We start from the raw sequence: 23,345 nt of genomic DNA, 5'->3' as shown, positions 1-23,345 counted from the left end.
AGACAATCTAAGCATTATAATCTTAACTAATCAGATATTTAAATTTCCTGAAGTGATGCAATGCGAATTACACATTACCCATCATTTGTCTCAATAAAAATGTTGAACATTTATCCTTAAGCTTTTATATCTAACTTCCAGTTTATAGGAAATGCCGGAGATAGAACAATCTAAATTGCACCATAAGGAAACAACCAGAAAAATTCAAAGACATGCAACCCACAGATTAGTACCTGTGTCTCTTCAAAATATTCCTTTCAAAGGAGAGAAGCTTATGGCCTGGATATGCTCATTATAATTCCAAGTGCTTCCTCATACTTCAAACTTCCCTTGTCCTTAGGTTGGGACCACACAGCCAGTTGAGGACAGCAATTCTGGGCCAAGACAGTTAAGAGTCAGTGGCTCTTCTCCATTCCTTTCTTAGAGACCATCATCCAGATCTAGATGGCCAAATGCAAGGTAGGAGAGGGCCACCCAACCTTTGTTGAATTAAACAAGTTAAATGGCAGTCTTTGCCAGCTGTAATATCTAGCATTAAGTATTCTTCACCAATATTGGGCCTGTGCTGAATTTTAAAACACTCAAGGACAAAGCAACAGATGCACTGCATCCTTTTGGATTGGATCTCAATCTGAATAAACTCCTGAAAAAATTATTTGGGAATCGGAGGGAGAAATTCAAATATGAACTCAGTGTTCAGCAGGATGTTGGGCAAAGGCAGAGTGACATGTGTGACCCAGCCCTGGGGAACAGAGCCAGGTAGAGAAGCTAGCAGGAGACACCATGGGGTAGAGCTCACAAAAATAAAAAGGAGAGTCAAAGGAAGTGGCTAAAAATAACTGGTGGCAAAAGTCACAGAGAAATTTATCCATGGAGAGGGTCCATGTCTTGGTACTGTAACACAGCCCAAAGATGTGAACAGGATGTAGTATTTTGAATTGAGTATTCAAAAAAAAAAAAAGACTAGGCTTTAACCCAGAAGAAATAAAGAATCACTTCAAATTGGTAAGATTAATTATCTGCCATCATTAAAAATGGAGGTTTGAGAACCAAGATAAATCAATTCTAGGAGAAATTGTTGTGCACTTGGGTCTTATGGCTCACGGAGAGTGTGGAATATAGGTGGACCCATAGTTAATTGATGATTAAGGTGTCAGTGGCAAAGGGGAGGTTTCTTTGAAGGAATGGGATTTTGAGAACAGACATCCATAGACAAAGGTATGAAAGGCAGAAGGAAAAGAGTAAATAGTCCATCAGACTGTGCACTCTCTCTTCTGGTCAGTAGCATCCAGAGGCACAAAAGATGCCTGCCACTAGACTCTGGCCTCCTCTGGAGCTAGACAGTGGGCACCCCAAGGGCTGCCTCACCTCATAGAAACCCACAGAGTAGCCAGATGATGCTCTAGTAACTCTAATGACAACAGTAATTACAGAACAAAATGATGATGCGGAATACCGGCTCACAGCATGAATTCGGTAACTACCGAATAAACAGGTAAACCACCTGAGTAAGAATGTGTAGTAGCTCGCTAATCAGAACTACTCCTGGGCACTGCAGGATAGAGTTCCGTCGAATCAATGATTCTGCATTCATGATTTCTCATCCTTCACACCCTCTCCTCAACATTAATCCCAGAGAGTCGAAAAGAACTCCCGGAAAGTCTGACAAAAATACATAAATCTATGTGAACAGATACCTACATAATGGCTATATATATACACACGGGATCCCTGGGTGGCTCAGCGCTTTAGCGCCTGCCTTCGTCCCAGGACGTGATCCTGGAGACCCGGGATAGAATCCCACATCAGGCTCCCTGCATGGAGCCTGCTTCTCCCTCTGCCTGTTTCTTCCTCTCTCTCTCTCTGTCTCTGTGTCTCTCATGAATAAATAAAATCTTTAAAAAATAAAAATATATATGTCTGTTTTACGCATATCTATAAGTGTGATATATCTATGTGCATATATAGTGAATGTAAATGCATACATATGTACAATCATGGACATGTATATGTATGTATATACAGAGAGAGAGACAAATGTATATGTGTGTGTGTGTGTGTATAACAAGGTACTGTCTCCACAAAATCATATCAAAAGAGAAATTAGAAGGATGAGTTAAACTAGAGTCAAGACAACTCTACTAAAAATTTCAAGATAAAAAAATTGGAAAATTTTGTGCCCAATTGATTGTGCCAGAATACCATTCCCTCCTTACCTGGTAGCAAAACACTAATTTTACTGGAGGGGCAATATGCCCAACTAAAAGATGACATTTCCCAACTTGTCTGGCACATAGGAGTGGTCATGAACATGTAAACAGAAATAGCAGAAACAGGTATCTGTGGAAATACCCTTTTGGCCTATTGCTTTCCCCTTCTCCCTGGGTGGAACTCCAATGTGATAGTTGAAGCACCAGCAGCCACATTACACCACCTGAAGAAGTGGCTAAAAAGACAGTCTGGAAGTCCAGAAGGAACCTAGAATCCTAATGACTTTGGAGGGCTATCACACTAATATAGGAACGAAACGACTGTCCATGTATCTAAATTAAAACAGCAGTGCCTACTGCAAAACAATTGCTCAACAGTGAGCCAATCTACGTCTTTATTTCATGGATTCATCAAATATTTATGAAGAACAGACTATGATTTATACATCTTGTTGGATGCATGGTACCAAAGTGAATTGGGCCAGTCTTTTCCCTTTAGAAATCCATAGCTTTGTGGAGGAAAGAGGCATGTAAAACAGTAATCACAATTTGATAAATAATCTAAAAGATGATGTAGCAAACTCTGAGCTTTATAGTTATTATACTTCAAAATATTTCTCTTCTGACATAATATGTTTAATTCATATCATTTTCTATTTTCCAAGACCTTGAAAATACATTGAGAGTTTATTAACTATATCCATAATAACATTTGAAGATCACTGTTGAATTTAATTCAATTAAAAAAATGCCAAGGGGCACCTGGGTAGCTCAGTCAGTTAATCATTTGACTCTTGATTTCAGTTCAAGTCATGATCTCAAGGTCCTGGGATGGAGCTCCATGTCAGGCTCCAAGCTCATTAGAATTCCTTATTGCAAAAGAGGTGTCTTCTGAAAAACACAGCAAAATGTTTCCTGTTCCAGAAGAAGGTCAATTAATAAATACGGGGGGGAGGGGAAGCTAACTTAGAAAATCACCATTTTGCAATCCCCAGTGTAATCATCAATTCAGGCAAGGGTCAGGAGTGGTTGTTAATATCTCCAAGTGTGCCACATGCCTATCAGAATGACTACAGCATGCAGCACTGACAACATCCAGTCCTGGCCAGGGTGTGGTGCAACAGGATGCCCCATTCACAGCTGATGAGGACATAAAATGTTACAGCCACTTTGAAAGATTGACAGTTTCCCACAAAACTCAACATACTCTTACCATACAATCCAGTGATCACTCTCCTTGATAAACACAGGTGTTTTCAGTAGCTTCACTTATAATCATCAACTAAGATACATGCAAGATGCCCTTCAACAGGTGAATGAGTCAATAAACTTGGTACGGACAATGGAATATTATTTAGCTATGAAAAGAAATGAGCTTCCAAGCCATGAAAAGACATGAAGGAAACTTAAAGTGCATTTTACAGATTGAAAATATCCAAACCAAAAAGACCACATACTATTTAATTCCAGCTATATACCATTCTGGAAAAAGGTGAAACTAGAGATACAGTGAAAAGATCAGGGTTTTGGGGTGAGAAAGATGACTAGGTAGGACAGGATTTTTAGGGCAGTGAAAAGTATGTGGTAGGATACCATATGAGACTGTAACAGTGGGTATATGTCAAAACCCAAGAATAGAGTGAACCCTAATGTAAACTATGAATTTGGGGTAATAATGATGAATCAGGGGACACCTAAGTAGCTCAGCAGTTTGGCGCAGCCTTCAGCCCAGGGCGTGATCCTGGAATCCTAAGATGGAGTCCCACGTCAGGCTCCCTGCATGGAGCCTCCTTCTCCCTCTGCCTGTGTCTCTGCCTCTCTCTCTCTCTCTCTCTCTGTCTCTCATGAATAAATAAATAAAATCTTTTTTAAAAAATGATGATGAATCAGTGCATGCTCACCAATTGTAACAAATGTACCACTCTGGTGCAGATGTTAATAGTGGGAGAGGTTGTGCAAGTGGGAGGTGAGGGAATATACGGGAATATATATATATATCTCACATATGCATAAGATAAAAGATTGTCGGAAGCAATATAGTCACATGGTGCCCAAGTACCATCCCACAGTCTATTAGTAATTATAATTAGTTTGTCATTACAATGGAGAAAGCTTGTAGTCTCCACCTTCTCCTGGGGACTAAATTTAGCCTCTCTAGTAGTGGAAGAGCCCAGATATTACAACAGGGTGCAGTATGAAGTATTACATAGTATATGATATTTCTGAAATTAACATATCACCTATATGTATCACACAATGGAATATACTAGAATGGAACTATACATACAATGGAATACTACTCAGCCATAAAGAATGAAATTTTGCCATTTGCACTGATGTGGGTAGGGCTAGAGAGAATTATGCTAAGTGAAATAAGTCAATGAGAGAAAGAAAAATACCATTTTATTTCACTTGTATGTGGAATTTAAGAAACAAAATGAATGAGCAAAAGGGGGAAGAGAGAGAGGCAAACCATAAGAGACTCTTAACTCTAGAGAGCAGTTACCAAAGGGGAGGGCGGTGGGGGATGATTGAAGTTGGTGATGGGAATGGAGAAGTACACTTGCTGTCATGAGCAATGGGTGTTCTATAAAAGTGTTGAGTGACTATATTGTATACCCGAAACTAACATTACACTGTATGTTAACTGGAATTTAAATAAAAACTTTTAAGAAAAGGAAAAGAAAGCTTTCTATATCTCAATGATGGGAATCTTTGGGGTGATAGACTGCAAACTGAGTGCATTATCAGAGTCTCTTGTGCAAATGATAAAAATCAAAATTTGCATGGCATTTTACAAAATGCTTTGTTATATTTGTTATTTCCATATTTTTAACCTTCTTGAGAGTCAGATATCTGTAGGAATTCTCACAGTCTATCCTCTAACCTGAAAAGCTCAGTACATGCCAGAAAAATAAAAGAAAATCTTGGGATTCAAAGTGCAGTTTATTGCAGATTATTTAGGAAAGTTACATGTGTAGTGTGGTCAGAGGAACAGGAGCTTTGGAATCACAGTCTGGGCTCAAAACCCACTTCTACTTGTGAAAGGTATACCCCTTGGTGAGTTATGTGCCTACCTGAGTCTCATACTTACCTGACAGGGCTGTTTTGAGGATTACATAAAATAGGCCATTGAAAGCACACAGTGTTTAGTACTTGATAAGTATTTCTCATCAGAATGCTTCATGATTTTTTTCTAGTTGTCTGGTTGCCACAGTGCCCAAGGACCTACCTGGGAGTGGTATGTCTTCCAGTCAGTGTTTCCTACATCCAGGGCTTGCCTGTACTTTTTACTTCAAAAGTAAAAAAAAAGAATACTCATCGGGCTCCCTGCATGGAGTCTGCTTCCCCTCTGCCTGTGTCTCTGCCTCTCTCTCTGTGTGTCTCTCATGAATAAATAAACAAAATCCTAAAAAAAAAAAAAAGCGGGGGAGGGGGGAACATCTGGTTGGCTCAGCAGTTGAGCGTCTGCCATTGACCTAGGGCGATCATGGAGTTGCGGGATCAAGTCCCACATCAGGCTCCCTGCATGGAGGCTTCTTCTCCCTCTGCCTGTGTCTCTCTCTCTCTCTGCATCTCTCATGAATAAATAAACAAAATCTTTTTTAAAAAATGAATACTTCACATGCCTGAGAGTGTGGTCTCTTAGTTTAGAGTGAGGTCTCTCCAATTAGTGAATGATGGAGAAATGTCAAAACTTTTGTCCTGGGACGCCTGGGTGGCTCAGCAGTTGAGCATCTGCCTTTGGCTCAGGGTGTGATCCCGGGGTCCTGGGATCAAGTCCTGCATCAGGCTCCCTGCACGGAGCCTGCTTCTCCCTCTGCCTGTATCTCTGCCTCTGTGTGTGTGTGTGTGTGTCCCATGAATAAATAAATAAAATCTTTAAAAAAAAAAAAAACTCTTGTCCTCAGAATGGTCACAAAGGGTAACAATATGTTGCTGAAAATTAATAATTTTTACAGAAAGCTGCATGAACTTCTTTCAAGATAAATCATATATTTTGAGAGCAAATTTTTTCCTACACAAAACGTATAGGGAAAGTCATAATCTTCCCTTGTTCTCCACATAAAAATCCTGTGACCCAGAATGCTTTCTCCATCACACTTGGATTTGTTTTGGGGGGGTTCCCCCCAATTTTATTGAAAAATAGTTGACATACTTCACTGTGTAAGTTTTAGGCATATGCAGGATGTTTTTGTTTACATACATTGTGAAATGATTGTAAAACATTCAACTAACATTCATTTTTCTCATACAGATACGATAAAAACAAAGAAAATCTCCTTGAGATAAGATCATAAAAAATCATAGGATTTTTTAATCTTCTAATTAGAAACTTGTGCCCTTGACTACCTTCCTCTAATTCCCCTTCCTGCCACCCTCAACCTCTAGTAACCACAAGTCTGACTTCTTTTTCTATGAATTTGTATCTTTTGTTCTCTTTTAGTTTCCACATGTGAATGAGATTGTACAGGATTTGTCTTTGTCTGACTTATTGCACTCAGCATAATGCCTTCAAGATCCATCCATGTTGTTGCAAATGGTAGAATTTCTTCATTTTTGTGGCTAAATAATACACACACACACACACACACACATTCACTATTGTAAGTAATATTGCAACCAATATGGGAGGTGTAGGTATCGTTTTGAATTAGTGCTTTGTTTCCTTTGGATATATTCCCACAAGTGGAATTGCTGGATGATATGATAATTTTATTTTTCATTTTTTGAGGAACCTCAATACTGCTTTCTATAACTGCTTCAGCAATTTCCATTCCCAGAAACAGTGCATAAGCGTTCCTTTTTCTCCACATCATTGCTATGTGAAAAAAATGAAACTGTACCCATATTTTACACCATTTACAAAAATTAACTCAAAATGGATTAAAGACTTAAATGTAAGACCTGAAACCATGAAACTTCTAGAAGAAAACATAGGGAAAAACCTGCTTGACATGGGTCTTGCTGATGATTTTTTGGCTATGACACCTAAAGTACAAGCAACAAAATAAAAAACAAACAAGTAGGAGACATCAACCAAGCAACTCTTGCAAGAGTTAAATGAATTGAGATGTGCAAAACACTTAGAAGTTGTATAATATGTAGGAAGATTCCAAAACTATTATTGCTATTATGATGATGATGATGATCACAATGCTAGTGGTTGTTATTTCCTTGAGCAACTGTAGTCTGTTCTAACATAGGTTTTGTAGGTGTACATATCTAATTTCTACATGAAAATAATTGTGTAAGAATGTTCAAGTGTAGCACAATATGATTGTCAAAAATCTGTCACCAAAACAAAACAAACAAACAAAAAAGCTTCTGTTGTTTTTTAAAAGGTGAATCTGAGAAAAGAACGCATTAGCTCCAAGAAAAGCCTGCTCTGATGGTAAAGGCATGGACTCTGTTCAGGAGACCTCTAACCGAATCCTGAGGTTACCTATTTTATTGGCTAGCTATGTGACCTTGAATAAAGCTACTCCATCTCCACACATCCACACCCCCCCCCTCAGGTCCTCACTATAAAATAGAAATAACTACCTGGTGTGACTTTCAGAGGCATATTGTGAGTATCAGGTAAAATATATCAAGACCTTATTTGTATTACAATACTATTTCTATATTATTGAACAACTGCCTAATGAAAAGCATATTTCTAGTAGATATGAGATCATCAAGTGAATTCATATAATAGAAAAATGACTAGACTGAGAATTCAGATCCTTGTTTTACTAGTTACATAATGTTGGGCATTGAGTCAAGGTTCAAAGACCTTATTTCTTTAACTATAAAGCTGTCCTACTAATCTGTGATCTCCCTGTGGGTCAAATTAGATTATGTGTAGGAAAGTGCCCTGTGAATTGGAAATATTCTTGTTAGGATAAAATATTTTCATACTCATTACTTATATAATTTAGAAATTCAGTGATTGTAGTTGTTGTTGCTAAAATATGTATTTGGGGGATTAAAGTCTCAAAGGTAAATCTCCTTGCATTAAATGCGTTATGTGCACCATGCTTGTGCTTTCTCACTTGTCTTCATACAGGAACCAAATGACTATTTTTTAAGATTTTAATTATTTATTTGAGAGAAGAGAGAGAGAGAGCATGTGTGCATGAGTGGAGGGAGGGGCAAAGTAAGAAGGAGAAGCAGACTCCCCACTGACCATGACCTGAGCAGAAGACAGATGCTTAACGGACTCAGCCACACAGGTGCTTCCACCCAAGTGATCTTTTAAACACATTAATCAAACCATCTCACCCCCCTTGATCAAAAATATCCAGAGGATTCCAAATGTACTTAGAATAATGTACAGTTAACCTATCAAGGCCTATAAGCCCCTCCATGATGTAGCAATCTCCTCCTTCATCTGGTTCCCATCTCTCACTTTCTCTACCTTCTGCACACTTTCTCTACTCCAAGGACCTTGATGAGACCCCAGAGCACATCAAGCTCTTTCGTATAGGAGGGCCTTTGCACAATAGTTCTCTCTAACAAGAATATATACTTTCTCCTGATTTTTGCATAGTTGCCCCTTCCCATCCTTCAGACCTCAGTAAGCTCTAACTTGTACCTTTAACACTGTGTGTTCTATTCTCTTTGGCTTCATTCATTTACATAGTTACAGCCAAAGGTATTGATAGCCTTCTTGATAAATGTCAGCAAACTTTGGGAGAGATGATGCTGAACAACCACTAAAACCAGAGAAATCCACTTCCATGTGACAGGAAAAGAATCTTCATTTGCTTCTGTAAAATTCCAAAGCTGTTTTTTTTTTTTCAATTTTTTATTGCAGCTCTTAGCTCCTGTGTTCCAAGACTAGGAAAACAAAACAAAGAAATGTCTCTACCAAGTTTTGCCTGCAGTATTTCGAATTATGACAGCTTCCCTTTTCTTGAGATCCTCCCATCTTGCCAAGGTTCCTAGCCTCCAAGAAAAGACCTTTCTTGATAACTATAAGACTGTGAGGAGCCCTGTTATTGATAAAACAGATATCAGTACAGCTTCCCGGGAAAGCAGCTTAGTAGGCACTGGTTCCACATATGAACTATAACCATTGTCCCTAAAAAATGAGCTTGTTGTAAATGATTAAATGACACTTTTTCTTCTTTTTTAAATATTTTATTTATTTGACAGAGAGAGGAGAGAGAGAGCACAAGCAGGGGGAATGGCAGACAGAAGAGGAGGGAGAAGTAGACTCCCTGCTGAGCAGAGAGCCCAATGTGGGGCTCCATCCCAGGACCCTGGAATCACAGCCTGAGCTGAAAGCAGATGTTTACCTGACTGAGCCATCCAGGTGCTCCAAATGATACTTATTCCTAAATATGGCACTCCTATGCTGTGGTTACACTATCAATCTTTCCAATTACATCCTGCTAAAAAGAAGACTTGGTTCTTTTTTTCTTTTTTAAATGGAAGAGCCAGAATCTTGTTGAATTCAGGCTTTCCTTTTTTTTTAAGATTTTATTTATTCATTCATGAGAGACACAGAGAGAAGATAGAGACATATGCAGGCTCCTTGCAGGGATCCTGATGTAGGACTCAATCCCAGAACTCTGGAATCACCCCCTGGGTCAAAGGCAGACACTCAACCGCTGAGCCACCCAGGCAGCCCGAAGACTTGGTTCTTATTGAACCTATAAAAATAAGTACATGGCCATAAAAGAGGAAGGATCTTAGTAATAGCCACTTTGATAGAATCAGTCTTCTGCTCTAAATAGGTTCATGGATAAAGGAAATTAATATCTTTCATGTTGTCAATAAAATGGTTTGATTGTTTATAGATATACAGTGGTTAGAGTAAATTTCATTCCATATATTTGTCTAAGCTTAACCCATATTAAGACATTCATCTGAAATCCACTTCAGAATTAGAATTAGTCTACTGAACGCTTGTTATTTTACAATCTACACTAAGATTCCCCATAAGAGAATAGAGAAAAGAAAAAAAGGAGGGAAGGAAAAAAGCCATTAGAAACTCTTAATGAGAGAGAACAAACTGAGGGTTGATGGAGGGAGATTGGGTGGAGGATGGGCTAGATGGGTGATGGGCATTAAGGAAGGCACTTGTTGTGATGAGCACTGGGGGTTGTATGAATTCAGTGAATCACTGAATTCTACTCCAGAAACCAATATTGCACTGTATGTTAACTAACTAGAATTTAAATTAAAAAAAAAAAAAGATTCCCCATAAGACATTTTCTAGAATTCTGAGAGTATTGGTTGGAATGAGATCTTTCAAAAAGAGTTTTATGGCAACTTATATGCATATGCATAACTTCCTTCATTGAGGATCAGAAACAGATCAAGAGGAAAGGAAAAGACTTCATATGCTCATCAGAAAATAGAACATTAACCACCTTTAAATTTCTCTCATTGAGTCCATCATCCAGCCCTATGAAATTATTTCGTTCTACTGGATCTTGGTCTGAGTCTGTTTTTATATTGTCAACTACTTCTGGACTAAAGAGGCCCAAGGGACCAGATTCACCCCCTGCTATGGCCTTATAAGTGTGGCAATGTCAGCAGTTCATGGTGGGAGGCCCATACCAATGAGTCAATTTCTTGGAACAGCCCTTTGCAAAGTGACTTTTTAGTGTTTCCTGCTATATGTGTTTTTCACAAGATACAATTTCTAGCTTGTAGCACCAGAGCCTTCAGGCAGATGAGAGGAGTTCAGAAACTTCCTATTGATTACAAAATTGAATGGACCTAATTCAATTATTTTGGTAACCAAAAGTATCAACTGGAGGAAAGAGAAACCTCTACATTTTGGTGTAAGACATAACCACTTTACATTAATTTGGTTAATTATTACAGTGAAAGCATAACAATCCCCAGAGCCCTTCTTTCCATCCTGGTGATTGTACAATCTGTGATGAAGCAAATATGTATTAATAAATTTTCTCAGGAAAGGTCTAGTTGCCCTTTTTTGACCTGATAGATTTTACCCACATTTTCTCAGAGCAAATCCTCTAATGGGGCTAAACTAATGTAGAAATGAAGAAATGTAGAGCATACCAACTATACCACATTGTTCTCAGCATCCCTGTTGCCACTGATTGCCATGCCATGGATTTCAGCTAAAAGAACAAGCCTTAGGTGGTTTCATCCCCTAAGAAGTGCCAAAGATGGCTCTGAGTATAATAACACCTCAGCTTTATTTTTCTAAACAAAAACATAGCTGAATGGTTGCATTGGATACCTTAATAGCTACAGTTACTGTACAGTTTTTCCCCCCAAATAACAGAAAGGGGTGCCTGGGTGGCTCAGCCAATTAAGCGTTTGACTCTTGGTTTTGGCTCAAGTCATGATCTTAGGGTTCTGGGATCAAGGCCTGCATGGGGCTCTGTGTTCAGTACAGAGTCTTCTTGTCCTTCTCCCTCTGCTCCTCCACCTCTCTCTCTCTCTCTCTCTAAAATAAGTATATAAAATCTTTTTAAAAATTAAAAACAGAGAAAACTAATAATATTAATTAATTAGGGGACAATTAATAAGAGACTTAATAGCTTCAGATGTGATGAATTTTTATTCTTTGTTTTAACAATTCAGTAGCATGACAGAAGTTAGCCAAAGGGCTTAGAGTACCTGACAAAGTAAGAATTCCCAGTCTCTGGATGGATTACAGTAAGGTAGAGAATAGTTCTTGTTTACAGCAGACTCAATATTCTAAGGCCAATTTTAAGTTACCAGGTCCCTCATCTTTATTATACATGCATTTATTTTGTTTCTTAATTTGAAAATATACAGTAATATGTGCAGATGATCTTAAACATATAGCTACATAACAATATCATGATTAGCTTTCAACCTTGACTTTAAAATATAATTTACTTAATCATATTAAAAAAATAAGTATATACCACATTGACCTTATCTTCTCAATTCCAGCCTTAGAAAAAATAAGTCAAAACCATACTAGGTAACTCTACACCTTTGCTCTATGAATTTTAGTTTCTTTAAAAATTTTGTAGAAAACCAAAGATTTCTCATAAATTTACCCTGCTAAATATTAATCCTAAAGTCTTTAAGTCATTTAAATTGACAATACAAAGTAGCACAATCACTAGTGATATTAAAAGGTCATCAAAAAGATAATATGAATGAATTACAAAAGACAACGCAAGTGGGGTAGCTAAGTCCAAACAATTGCCAAAACGTACAATAAAGTCATCATTTGTTGTAATTCATCTTAACTGAAAACATTTGCATTTTTCATAACCTGGAATATTTTGTGGAAATAATGATAACTTATCTGACTCATAACCAATGTGAAAAAATTAGGGTATTTATTAACTAGGATTTTCCATGAGAAAAGCCAAGTCTTGGGGTGCTGGGGTGGCACAGTTGGTTAAGGATCTGACTCTTGGTTTCAGCTCAGATCATGATCTCAGCAACCTGGGATCAAGCCCCACATCAGACTCCAAGATCAGCATGGAGTCTACTTGCAATTCTCTCTCCCTCTCCCTTTATACCTCCTGTTCATGCTCTCTCTCTTTAAAATAAATAAATAAATCTTTAGGGGGAAAAAATCAAGTCTTACATCAGATGCAATAAAATAAAATCGAGCAATTCTGATGCTTACTTGCATTCCACACATGGTAAAATCAGGGAAAATAGATAAAGCTATTTATCAGACAAGTCTCATCACTTCACAGATTACCTTGGCTAAGAGTAATGTGTAAATCTGGATTTATATATAATTCTATATTGAGTTCCCTAGCTAAAAATGCTTTATACAAGTGTTATTAATACATTTTTGATAATTGCTCATGCAACACTTATTTCTATTCCTTTTTCTTATTTTTAAAGGTAAATACCTATATAGTGAGAACAAATCATGAGTTTCTGTAATTAATTCATCTTCTAGAATGTGTTTAAAAAATCCTCCACTGATATGTAAGGCCACAAACACAAAAGATCCCTAAAGTACCTAGTCACTTCCCCTCTGGAAGGAAAAGTTTTCTCAAGTGGAAACACAGGAAACTTGTAGCGATTCTGGTCCTAGTTCCAAAGTAAACATACAGGGAGGCGCCCGCAGAGGCGAGTCTGCGGCTGCAGAGGGGGAGGCTCCTGGCTTGGTCTTCGGGCGCCACCGGGAAGGTGAACGTGGCCAAGTTACGTTACCTGAGCTGGGATGACTTCAGGGTCCTGACCGCGGTTGAAATGGGCGTGAGGAACCATGAAATAGTTCCCTGCAGTTTAGTTGCTTCTATAGCCAGCCTTAAACATGGTGGCTGTAATAAAGTTTTAACAGAATTAGTGAAACATAAACTCATAGCTTGGGAGCGCACCAAAACTGTCCAGGGCTACCGGTTGACAAATGCAGGCTATGATTACCCAGCTTTGAAAACACTTTCTTCTAGACAGGTAGTTGCGTCCGCTGGAAACCAGGTGGGTGTTGGCAAAGAATCGGATATTTACATTGTTGCAAATGAAGAAGGACAGCGGTTGGCGTTGACGCTTCACAGACTGGGTGGCGCAGCTATTTGGCGCCTGCCTTTGGCCCAGGGCGCGATCCTGGAGACCCGGGATCGAATCCCACGTCGGGCTCCCGGTGCATGGAGCCTGCTTCTCCCTCTGCGTCTCTCTCTCTCTCTCTCTCTCTCTGTGACTATCATAAATAAATTTTAAAAAAATAATAAAAAAAAATAAAGCTTCACAGACTGGGAAGAACCTCCTTTCGAAATCTGAAAAACAAGCGTGATTATCATAAACACAGGCATAACATGTCCTGGCTTTATTTATCTCGTCTCTCTGCCATGAAAGAATTTGCCTATATGAAGGCATTGTATGACCGGAAATTCCCGGTCCCAAAACCAATTGATTATAACCGCCATGCAGTGGTCATGGAACTCGTAAATGGCTAACCTCTATGTCAGATACACCATGTGGAAGATCCTGCGTCAGTACATGATGAAGCTGTGGAACTAATTGTCAGACTTGCAAATCATGGACTGATTCACCGAGATTTTAATGAATTCAATCTCATTTTAGATAAAGATGACCACATCACCATGATTGATTTTCCACAGATGGTTTCAACCTCTCATCACAACGCTGAATGGTATTTTGACAGAGATGTTAAATGCATTAGAGATTTCTTCATGGAACGTTTCAGCTATGAAAGTGAGCTTTATCCAACTTTTAGTGATATCACTAGTGATATCAGGAAGGAGCACTCCCTTGATGTAGAGGTTTCCGCCAGCGGCTACACAAAGGAAATGCAGGCAGATGATGAACTACTTCATCCAGTAGGTCCAACTGATAGAAATATTGAAACAGAAGATGAGTCTGAATTCTCACATTCTGATGAAGAGATGTCAGAAAAAGCAAGTGTTTGTAGTTTAGAAAATCAGAGTGATGTGATCAAAACTCTACAGATGAGTCAACTGACTGTTGTGTATCATCTGGAGACCTTGAACAAATAAAGGAAGATGATTTCTCAGAGGAGAGTGCTGATGCACACAATTTTGAATTACCTGAACTCAGTCAGGCTTTAGAAGAAATAGACGAGCAAGTCATTGACAACAGTTCTATAACTGAGTATTCTGAGGAAAAAAACAAAACTAAAAATGACACCAGGCAAGATGGTAAAGCAAGTCAAGGAGGAATGCCCATGGGCTATGAAAAGTATGAAGATGCATGCCCTCATCTGATTGCCTTGTCCTTAAACAAAGAAATCATGCCTTTCAGAAATGAAGAAAATACAGAAGATATTAAACAGTACAGAACAAGAAATCTGAGTGTTACATCTGTGGGCAGTGTTTTAAGCTGTTCAACAATTCCTCCGGAATTGGCGAAACAGAAGGTGAAACGTCAGTTGACAAAACAGCAAAAATCAGCTGTAAGATGTTGATTGCAAAAAGGAGAAGCAAATATATTTACAAAACAACGGAGAGAAAACATGCAAAATATTAAGTCAAGCTTGGAAGCAGCCAGCTTCTGGGAAGAGTAATATATTTAAGATCTTGAATATTTTTCAAAATGTTACTATGATCCCCCTTTTAAGACACCCCTTCACTAGTCTTTTCTAGACCAAGGCAGATACATAAATGGATAAATAAACTCTTTCATCTATTAAAAAAAAAAGTAAACATACATACATTAAATAAATAAATAAAAACTAATCTCTCTTCAGAAATAATCAGACAAGGGATAGGGTAATTGGATTATTGGCTTTAAGGAGAGCACCTGATGTGATGAGCACTGGGTGTTATGTACAACTGATAAATTATTGAACATTACATCTGAAACTAATGATGAACTTTAAGTTGGCTAATTGAATTTATATAAAAATTTTTTAGAAGAAATAATCAGATAAAAGAGTACAGCTCTTTGGGGGGAGATTTTGGGGAGAATGGAAAGGTTCCTTGACAGAATATGTTCTGATGATGGCAAGAGATGCAAGGGTGAGGGAACTGGGACTTTTTCATGGCATGGGGACTTAGAACACTGAGTTAATATCTTACTTGGATGAATGAGTAAATTTTACCAAAATAGCTAAGAATTTACCTAAGTCATGCTAGACAACTCCAAAGTGCTTTACTTACCAGAACATATTTTCCTTACATTAAAATCCATCTTTTGCAGAGCTCCTTAACCTAAAAGGGTAGAAACATAAGGCTGGCAGTAGACCTGTCCACAGTGACATGGTAAGCCAGAAAAAACTGGCATGATAAATTCAAGGTGCTAAATGAGAAAAAATATGCAGCCAAGAATACTTTATCCAGTAAGGCTGTAATTCAGAATGGAAGGCTAGATAAGGAGTTTTCAGGACAAAAAACAACCTAAAAGAATTTGTGATCACTAAAACATCCCTGCAAGAAATATTAAAGAGGATCCGTTATGCAAAGAGAGAGCCCCAAAGTAACAATGACTAGAAAGGAAGAGAGATAATCTGCAGAAATAGTGACCTTCCATGTAATACAGTGGTACTAAATTCATATCTTTCAATAATTACTCTGAATGTAAATGGACTAAATGCTCCAATCAAAAGACATAAGGTATCAGACTGGATTAAAAAAAAACATAAGACCCATAGATATGCTGTCAATAAGACACTCATTTTAGACCCAAGCTACCTCCAGATTGAAAGTGAAGGGGTGGAGAACAATTTACCATGATAAAAGACATCAAAAAAAAAAAAAAAAAAGCTGGCGTAGCAGACAAAATAGATTTTAAACCAAAGACTGTAATAAGAAATGAAGAAAGACACTATACATAATAAAAGGATCTATCCAACAATAAGATGTAACAATTGTAAATATTTATGCCCCTAACCTGGGAGCAGCCAAATATGTAAACCAATTAATAACAAAATTAAAATTATCATTGATTATTATACAATAATAGCAGGGAACTTTAACATCCCACTCAAAGCAATGGACAGATTATCTAAGCAAAAGAGCAACAAGGAAACAAAAGGCTTTGAATGTCACTGGACCAGATGAACTTCACAGATATATTCAGAACATTCCATTGTAAAGAACATACATTCTTCTCGAGTGGACATGGAACATAGATTACATACTGGGTCACAAATCATGTCTTAACTGGTACCAAAAGATTGGGATTATTTCCTGCATATTTTCAGACCACAATGCTTTGAAACTTGAACTCAATCACAAGAGAATATTTGGAAAAACACAAGTACATAGAAGTTAAAGAGCATCCTACTAACCACAAACTACCAAAACTGGAACAGGAAGAAATAGAAAACCTGAACAGGCCAATAACCAGGGAGGAAATTGAAGTAGTCATAAAAAACCTCCCAAGACACAGAGGTCCAGGGCCAGATGGCTTCCCAGGGGAATTCTATCAAACGTTTAAAGAAGAAGCCATACCTATTCTACTAGAGCTGTTTGGAAAGATAGAAAGATATGGAGTACTTCCAAATTCATTCTATGAGGCCAGCATCACCTTAATTCCAAAACCAGACAAAGACCCCACCAAAAAGGAGAATTACAGACCAATATCCCTGATGAACATGGATGCAAAAATTCTCAACAAGATACTAGCCAATAGGATCCAAGAGTACATTAAGAAAATTATTCACCATGACCAAGTAGGATTTATCCCCGGGATGCAAGGCTGGTTCAACAGTAGTAAAGCAATCAATGTGATTGATCATATCAGCAAGAGAAAAAACAAGAACCATATGATCTTCTCAATAGATGCAGAGAAAGCATTTGACAAAATACAGCATCCATTCCTGATGAAAACTCTTCAGAGTGTAGGGATAGAGGGAACATTCCTCAGCATCTTAAAAGCCATCTACATAAAGCCCACAGCAAATATCATTCTCAATGCGGAAACACTGGGAGCCTTTCCCCTAAGATCAGGAATACGACAGGGATGTCCACTCTCACCACTGCTATTCAACATAGTACTGGAAGTCCTAGCCTCAACAACCAGGCAACAAAAACAAATAAAAGGCATTCAAATTGGCAAAGAAGAAGTCAAACTCTCCCTCTTTGCAGATGACAAGATACTGTACATAGAAACCCAAAAGACTCCACCCCAAGATTGCTAGAACTCATACAGCAATTTGGCAGGGTGGCAGGATACAAAATCAATGCCCAGAAATCAGTGGCATTTCTATACACTAACAATGAGACTGAAGTAAGAGAAATCAAGGAGTTAATCCCATTTACAATTGCACCCAAAAGCATAAGATACCTAGGAATAAACCTAACCAAAGAGGTAAAGGATCTATACCCTAAAAACTACAGAACACTTCTGAAAGAAATTGAGGAAGACACAGAGAGATAGAAAAATATTCCATGCTCATGGATTGGAAGAATTAATATTGTGAAAATGTCTATGCTACCCAGGACAATTTACATATTTAATGCAATCCCTATCAAAATACCAGGGACTTTCTTCAGAGAGTTGGAACAAATCATCTTAATATTTGTGTGGAATCAGAAAAGACCCTGAATAGCCAGGGGATTATTAAAAAAGAAAACTATAGCTGGGGGCATCACAATGCCAGATTTCAGGCTGTACTACAAAGCTGTGGTCATCAAGACAGTGTGGTACTGGCACAACAACAGACACATAGATCAATGGAACAGAATAGAGAATACAAAAGTGGACCCTCAACTTTATGGTCAACTAATATTCGACAAAGCAGGAAAGACTATCCACTGGAAAAAAGACAGTGTCTTCAATAAATGGTGCTGGGAAAATTGGACATCCACATGCAGAAGAATGAAACTAGACCGTTCTCTTACACCATACACAAAGATAAACTCAAAATGGATGAAAGATCTAAATGTGAGACAAGATTCCATCAAAATCCTAGAGGAGAACACAGGCAACACCCTTTTTGAACTCGGCCACAGTAACTTCTTGCAAGATATATCTATGAAGGCAAGAGAAACAAAAGCAAAAATGAATTATTGGGACTTAATCAAGATAAAAAGCTTCTGCACAGCAAAAGAAACAGTCAACAAAACTAAAAGATAACCTACAGAATGGGAGAAGATATTTGCAAATGACATATCAGATAAAGGGCTAGTTTCCAAGATCTATAAAGAACTTATTAAATTCAACAGCAAAGAAACAAACAATCCAATCATAAAATGGGCAAAATACATGAACAGAAATTTCACAGAGGAAGACATAGACATGGCCAACAAGCACATGAGAAAAAGCTCCACATCGCTGGCCATCAGGGAAATACAAATCAAAACCACAATGAGATACCACCTCACACCAGTGAGAATGGGGAAAATTAACAAGATAGGAAACAACAAATGTTGGAGAGGATGTGGAGAAAGGGTAACCCTCTTGCACTGTTGGTGGGAATGTGAACTGGTACAGCCACTCTGGAAAACTGTGTGGATGTTCCTTGAAGAGTTAAAAATAGATGCGCCCTACAACCCAGAAATTGCACTGCTGGGGATTTACCCCAAAGATACAGATGCAGTGAAATGCCGGGACACCTGCACCCCAATGTTTATAGCAGCAATGTCCACAATAGCCAAACTGTGGAAGGAGCCTCGGTGTCCATCGAAAGATGAATGGATAAAGAAGATGTGGTTTATGTATACAATGGAATATTACTCAGTCATTAGAAATGACAAATACCCACCATTTGTTTCAACGTGGAGGGACCTGGAGGGTATTGTGCTGAGTGAAATAAGTCAATCGGAAAAGGACAAACATTATATGGTCTCACTGATTTGGGGAATATAAAAATTAGTGAAAGGGAATAAAGGGAAAGGAGAGAAAATGAGTGAAAATATCAGTGAGGGTGACAAAACATGAGAGACACCTAACTCTGGGAAATGAACAAGGGGTAGTGGAGGGGGGAGTGGGGGGGGTTGGGGTGACTGGGTGATGGGTACTGGGGGAGGGCACTCGGCAAGATGAGCACTGGGTGTTATGCTCTATTTTGGCAAATTGAACTCCAATAAATAAAAATTAAAAAATAAATAAATAAATAGCATCCTACTAAAGAATGAATGAGTCAACCAGGAAATTAATTAACAATTTTTTTAAATCATGGAAACAAATGAAAATTAAAAAAAAACAATTCAGAACCTTCAGGATGTAGTAAAGGCAGTCCTAAGAAGGAAGGATATAGAAATACAGGCATTTCTCAAAAAACAAGCTGGAGAAAGAAAACCAAAGAAAGCCTAAATCCAGCAGGAGAAGAGAAATAATAAAGATTAGAGCAGAAAACAATGAAATAGAAATCAAAAGAACAGTTCAATGAAGCTAAGACCTGATTCTTTAAAAGAATTAAAAAGATTGATAAACTGTGAGGTAGATCTATCACAAAGAAAAGAGAAAGGACCCAAATAAATAAATAAAATCATAAATGAAAGAGGAGAGATCACAACCAACACTGAAGAAATACAATTATAAGAGCATATTCTGAGCACCTATATGCCAACAAATTAAATCTGGAAGAAATGGATGCATTTCTATTTCAAAGATATATAAACTACCAAAACTGAAACAGGAAGAAATAGAAAACCTGAACAGACCCATAAGCAGCAAAGAACTTGAAGCAGTCATCAAAAATCTCCCAACAAACAAGATTCCAGGACCAGATGACCTCCCAGTGGAATTCTACCAAACATTTAAAGAACTCTTTTCTTCTGAAGCTGTTTCAAAAAATAGAAATGGAAGGAAAACTTGCAAAGTCATTCTATGAGGCCAGTATCATCTTGATCCCAAAGCCAAAAACCCCACCAAAAAGAATTACAGATGAATATCCTCAATGAACATGGATGCAAAAATTCTCACCAAGATATAGCTAATCGAACCCAACAGTACATTAAAATGATTATTCACCAAGATCAAATAGGCTTTATTCCTGGGCTGCAAGGGTGGTTTGACATCCACAAATCAATCAATGTGATACATCACATTAATAAAAGAAAGGACAAGAATTATATGATGCTCTTAATAGATGCAGAAAAGGCATTCAACATAATACAGCATCCTTTCTTGATTAAAACTCTCTGCAGTGTAGGGATAGAGGGAATATAGTATAATATAATAAAAGCCATATATAAAAACTCATAGCAAATATCATCCTCAATGGGGAAAAACTGAAAAATTTTCCCGTAAGGTAAGGAACAAGACAGGGATGTCCCCTCTCACCACTGATGTTCAACATAGTACTGGAAGTCCTAGCTATAGCAATCAGACAACAAAAAGAAATAAAATACATTCATTCTGGCAAAGAAGATATCAAACTTTCACTCTTCATAGATGACATGATATGCTATGGTGAAAACCCAAAAGACTCCACTCCAAAATTGCTAGAACTTATACAGGAATTCCGCAAAGTCGCAGGCTATAAAATCAACGCACAGAAGTCAGTTGCATTTCTATACACTAATAATGAGACAGAAGAAAGAGAAATCAAGGAATCAATCCCATTTACAATTGCACCAGAAGCCATAAGATACCTAGGAATATACCAAACCAAAGACATAAAAGGATCTGTACTCTGGAAACTGTAGAACATTTATGAAAGAAATTGAGGAAGACACAAAGAAATGGAAGAACATTCCATGATCACAGATTAGAAGAACAAATATTGTTAAAATGTCTATGCTACCCAAAACAATCTATATATTCATGCAATCTCTATCACAATACTTATACCGTCAACGTTTTTCACAGAGCTGGAAAAAGCAATCCTAAAATTTGTGTGGAACCAGAAAAGACTTCAAATAGCCAAAGGATTGTTGAGGAAAAAAACACAAAGCTGGTGACATCATAGTTCTGGACTTCAAGCTATATTACAAAGCTGTAATCATCAAGACAGTATGGTACTGGCACAAAAAACTGGACAACCTCATGCAGAAAAGTGAAACTTGACTGTTATTACACTATTCACTAAAATAAACTCAAAATGGATAAAAGAAAAAAAAAGAAAAAATGGATAAAAATGGATAAAGACATAAATGTGAGACAGGAATTCACCAAAATCCTAGTGGACAATACAGGCAGCAACTTTGGTCACAGAAACCTCTTGCTAGACACATCTTCAAAGTCAAGGGAAATGAAAGCAAAAATGAACTATTAGAACTTCATCAAGATAAAAAGCTTTTGCACAGGAAAGGCAACAGTCGACAAAACTAAAAGATAACCTACAGAATGGGAGAAATATTTACAAATGTCTTATCAGATAAAGAGCTGGTATCCAAAAATCTATAAATAACTTACCAAACTCAACACCCAAATAACAAATAATCCAGTAAAGAAATGGGCAGAACACATGAACAGACATTTCTCCAAAGAAGACATACAAATGGCCAACAGACGCATGAAAAAATGCTCAACATCACTCAGCATCAGGGAAATACAAATCAAAACCACAATAAGAACTACCTCACATGTCAGAATGGCTAAAATGAACAAGTCAGGAAACAAGTGTTGGCAAGGAAGTGGAGAAAGGGGAACCCTCTTACACTGTTGATAGGAATGCAAACTGGTACAGCCTCTCTGGAAAACAGTATGGAGTTTCCTCAAAACATTAGATATAGAGCTACCCTACAACCCAGCAATTGCACTACTAGGTATTTATCCAAAAAATACAAATAGAGTGATTCAAAGGGGCACCTGCACTCCAATGTATATAGCAACAATGTCCGAAATATGGAAAGAGTACAGATGTCTATCAATAGATGAATGGGTAAAGAAGATGTGATATATATATATATATATATATATATATATATATATACACACACATAATATTTAAACACATAAATATTATATATATAATATTTGTTCTTTTATATATATAATGGAATATTACTCAGCAATCAAAAAAAATGAAATCTTACCATTTGCAACAACATGGATGGAACTAGAGGATATTATGTTAAGCAAAGTAACTAATCAGGGAAAGACAATTATTACATTATTTCACTCAGATGTGAAATTTAAGAAATAAAACAGATGAACATAGGAGAAGGGAAGGAAAAATAAAATAGAACAAAATCAGAGAGGAAGACAAACCATAAGAGACTCAATATGGGAAACAAACTGAGGGTTGCTGTGGGGGAAGTGCATGGGGGGATTAGGGTAACTGGGTGATGGGCATTAAGGAGGGCACCTAATGTAATGGTCACTGGGTATTATATGCAACTGATGAATCACTTAACTCTACCTTTGAAACTAATAATACAGTATATGTTAATTAATTGATTTTGAATTTTTAAAAAAATCTACCTTTCCCCAAACAGTTTTTGCCATCCTGCCAATTTATTGGAATGAGAGCAATTCTGGTTTACAATAAAGCCAGGAAGGTTAATGTAATTAAATTTTAATACAAATTGCTAAAAACTGGAAAAATTAAGCATACTAGAAAAAGTAGTTTTTAGGATTATTAGCAAACTGTAAATGTAAAATATTGATTTAATTCAATTGGTATAGTTTCCCTAAAAGAAAAAACAAGCCAAATAATATTTCATATAGATTAACACATAATAAATTTTAAGATTCTTGAGAAGTGACTACATGGCACCAGTAACTATTTTGTACTGCCACAGAATTTCGCATAAATATCATCAAATATTTAGTGAGCAAATAAAATAAGAAGTGACTGAAACATTGACAGTGTGTTTATATCTTCCAGATGTGTAAGGCCTT

General features: G+C 37.4%; 1 protein-coding gene across 1 annotated transcript; it reads left to right on the top strand.

Annotated features, from left to right (window-relative positions):
- Window positions 1-1,445: 1,445 nt before the first annotated feature.
- On the top strand, window positions 1,446-15,299 carry LOC100686262 (serine/threonine-protein kinase RIO2-like). The gene is given in 4 exon segments (XM_038579849.1): window positions 1,446-1,495; window positions 13,244-13,674; window positions 13,869-14,581; window positions 14,584-15,299. Coding segments are annotated over 4 exon segments (1,785 nt in total). The 3' UTR covers window positions 15,175-15,299.
- The last annotated feature ends 8,046 nt before the right edge of the window (window positions 15,300-23,345 follow it).

The sequence above is a fragment of the Canis lupus genome, chromosome 29 (assembly GCF_011100685.1).
Source record: "Canis lupus familiaris isolate Mischka breed German Shepherd chromosome 29, alternate assembly UU_Cfam_GSD_1.0, whole genome shotgun sequence".
Taxonomy (NCBI): domain Eukaryota; kingdom Metazoa; phylum Chordata; class Mammalia; order Carnivora; family Canidae; genus Canis; species Canis lupus.
Note: the sequence above shows the minus strand (reverse complement) of the source record. Positions and strands in the feature narration are given on the sequence as shown.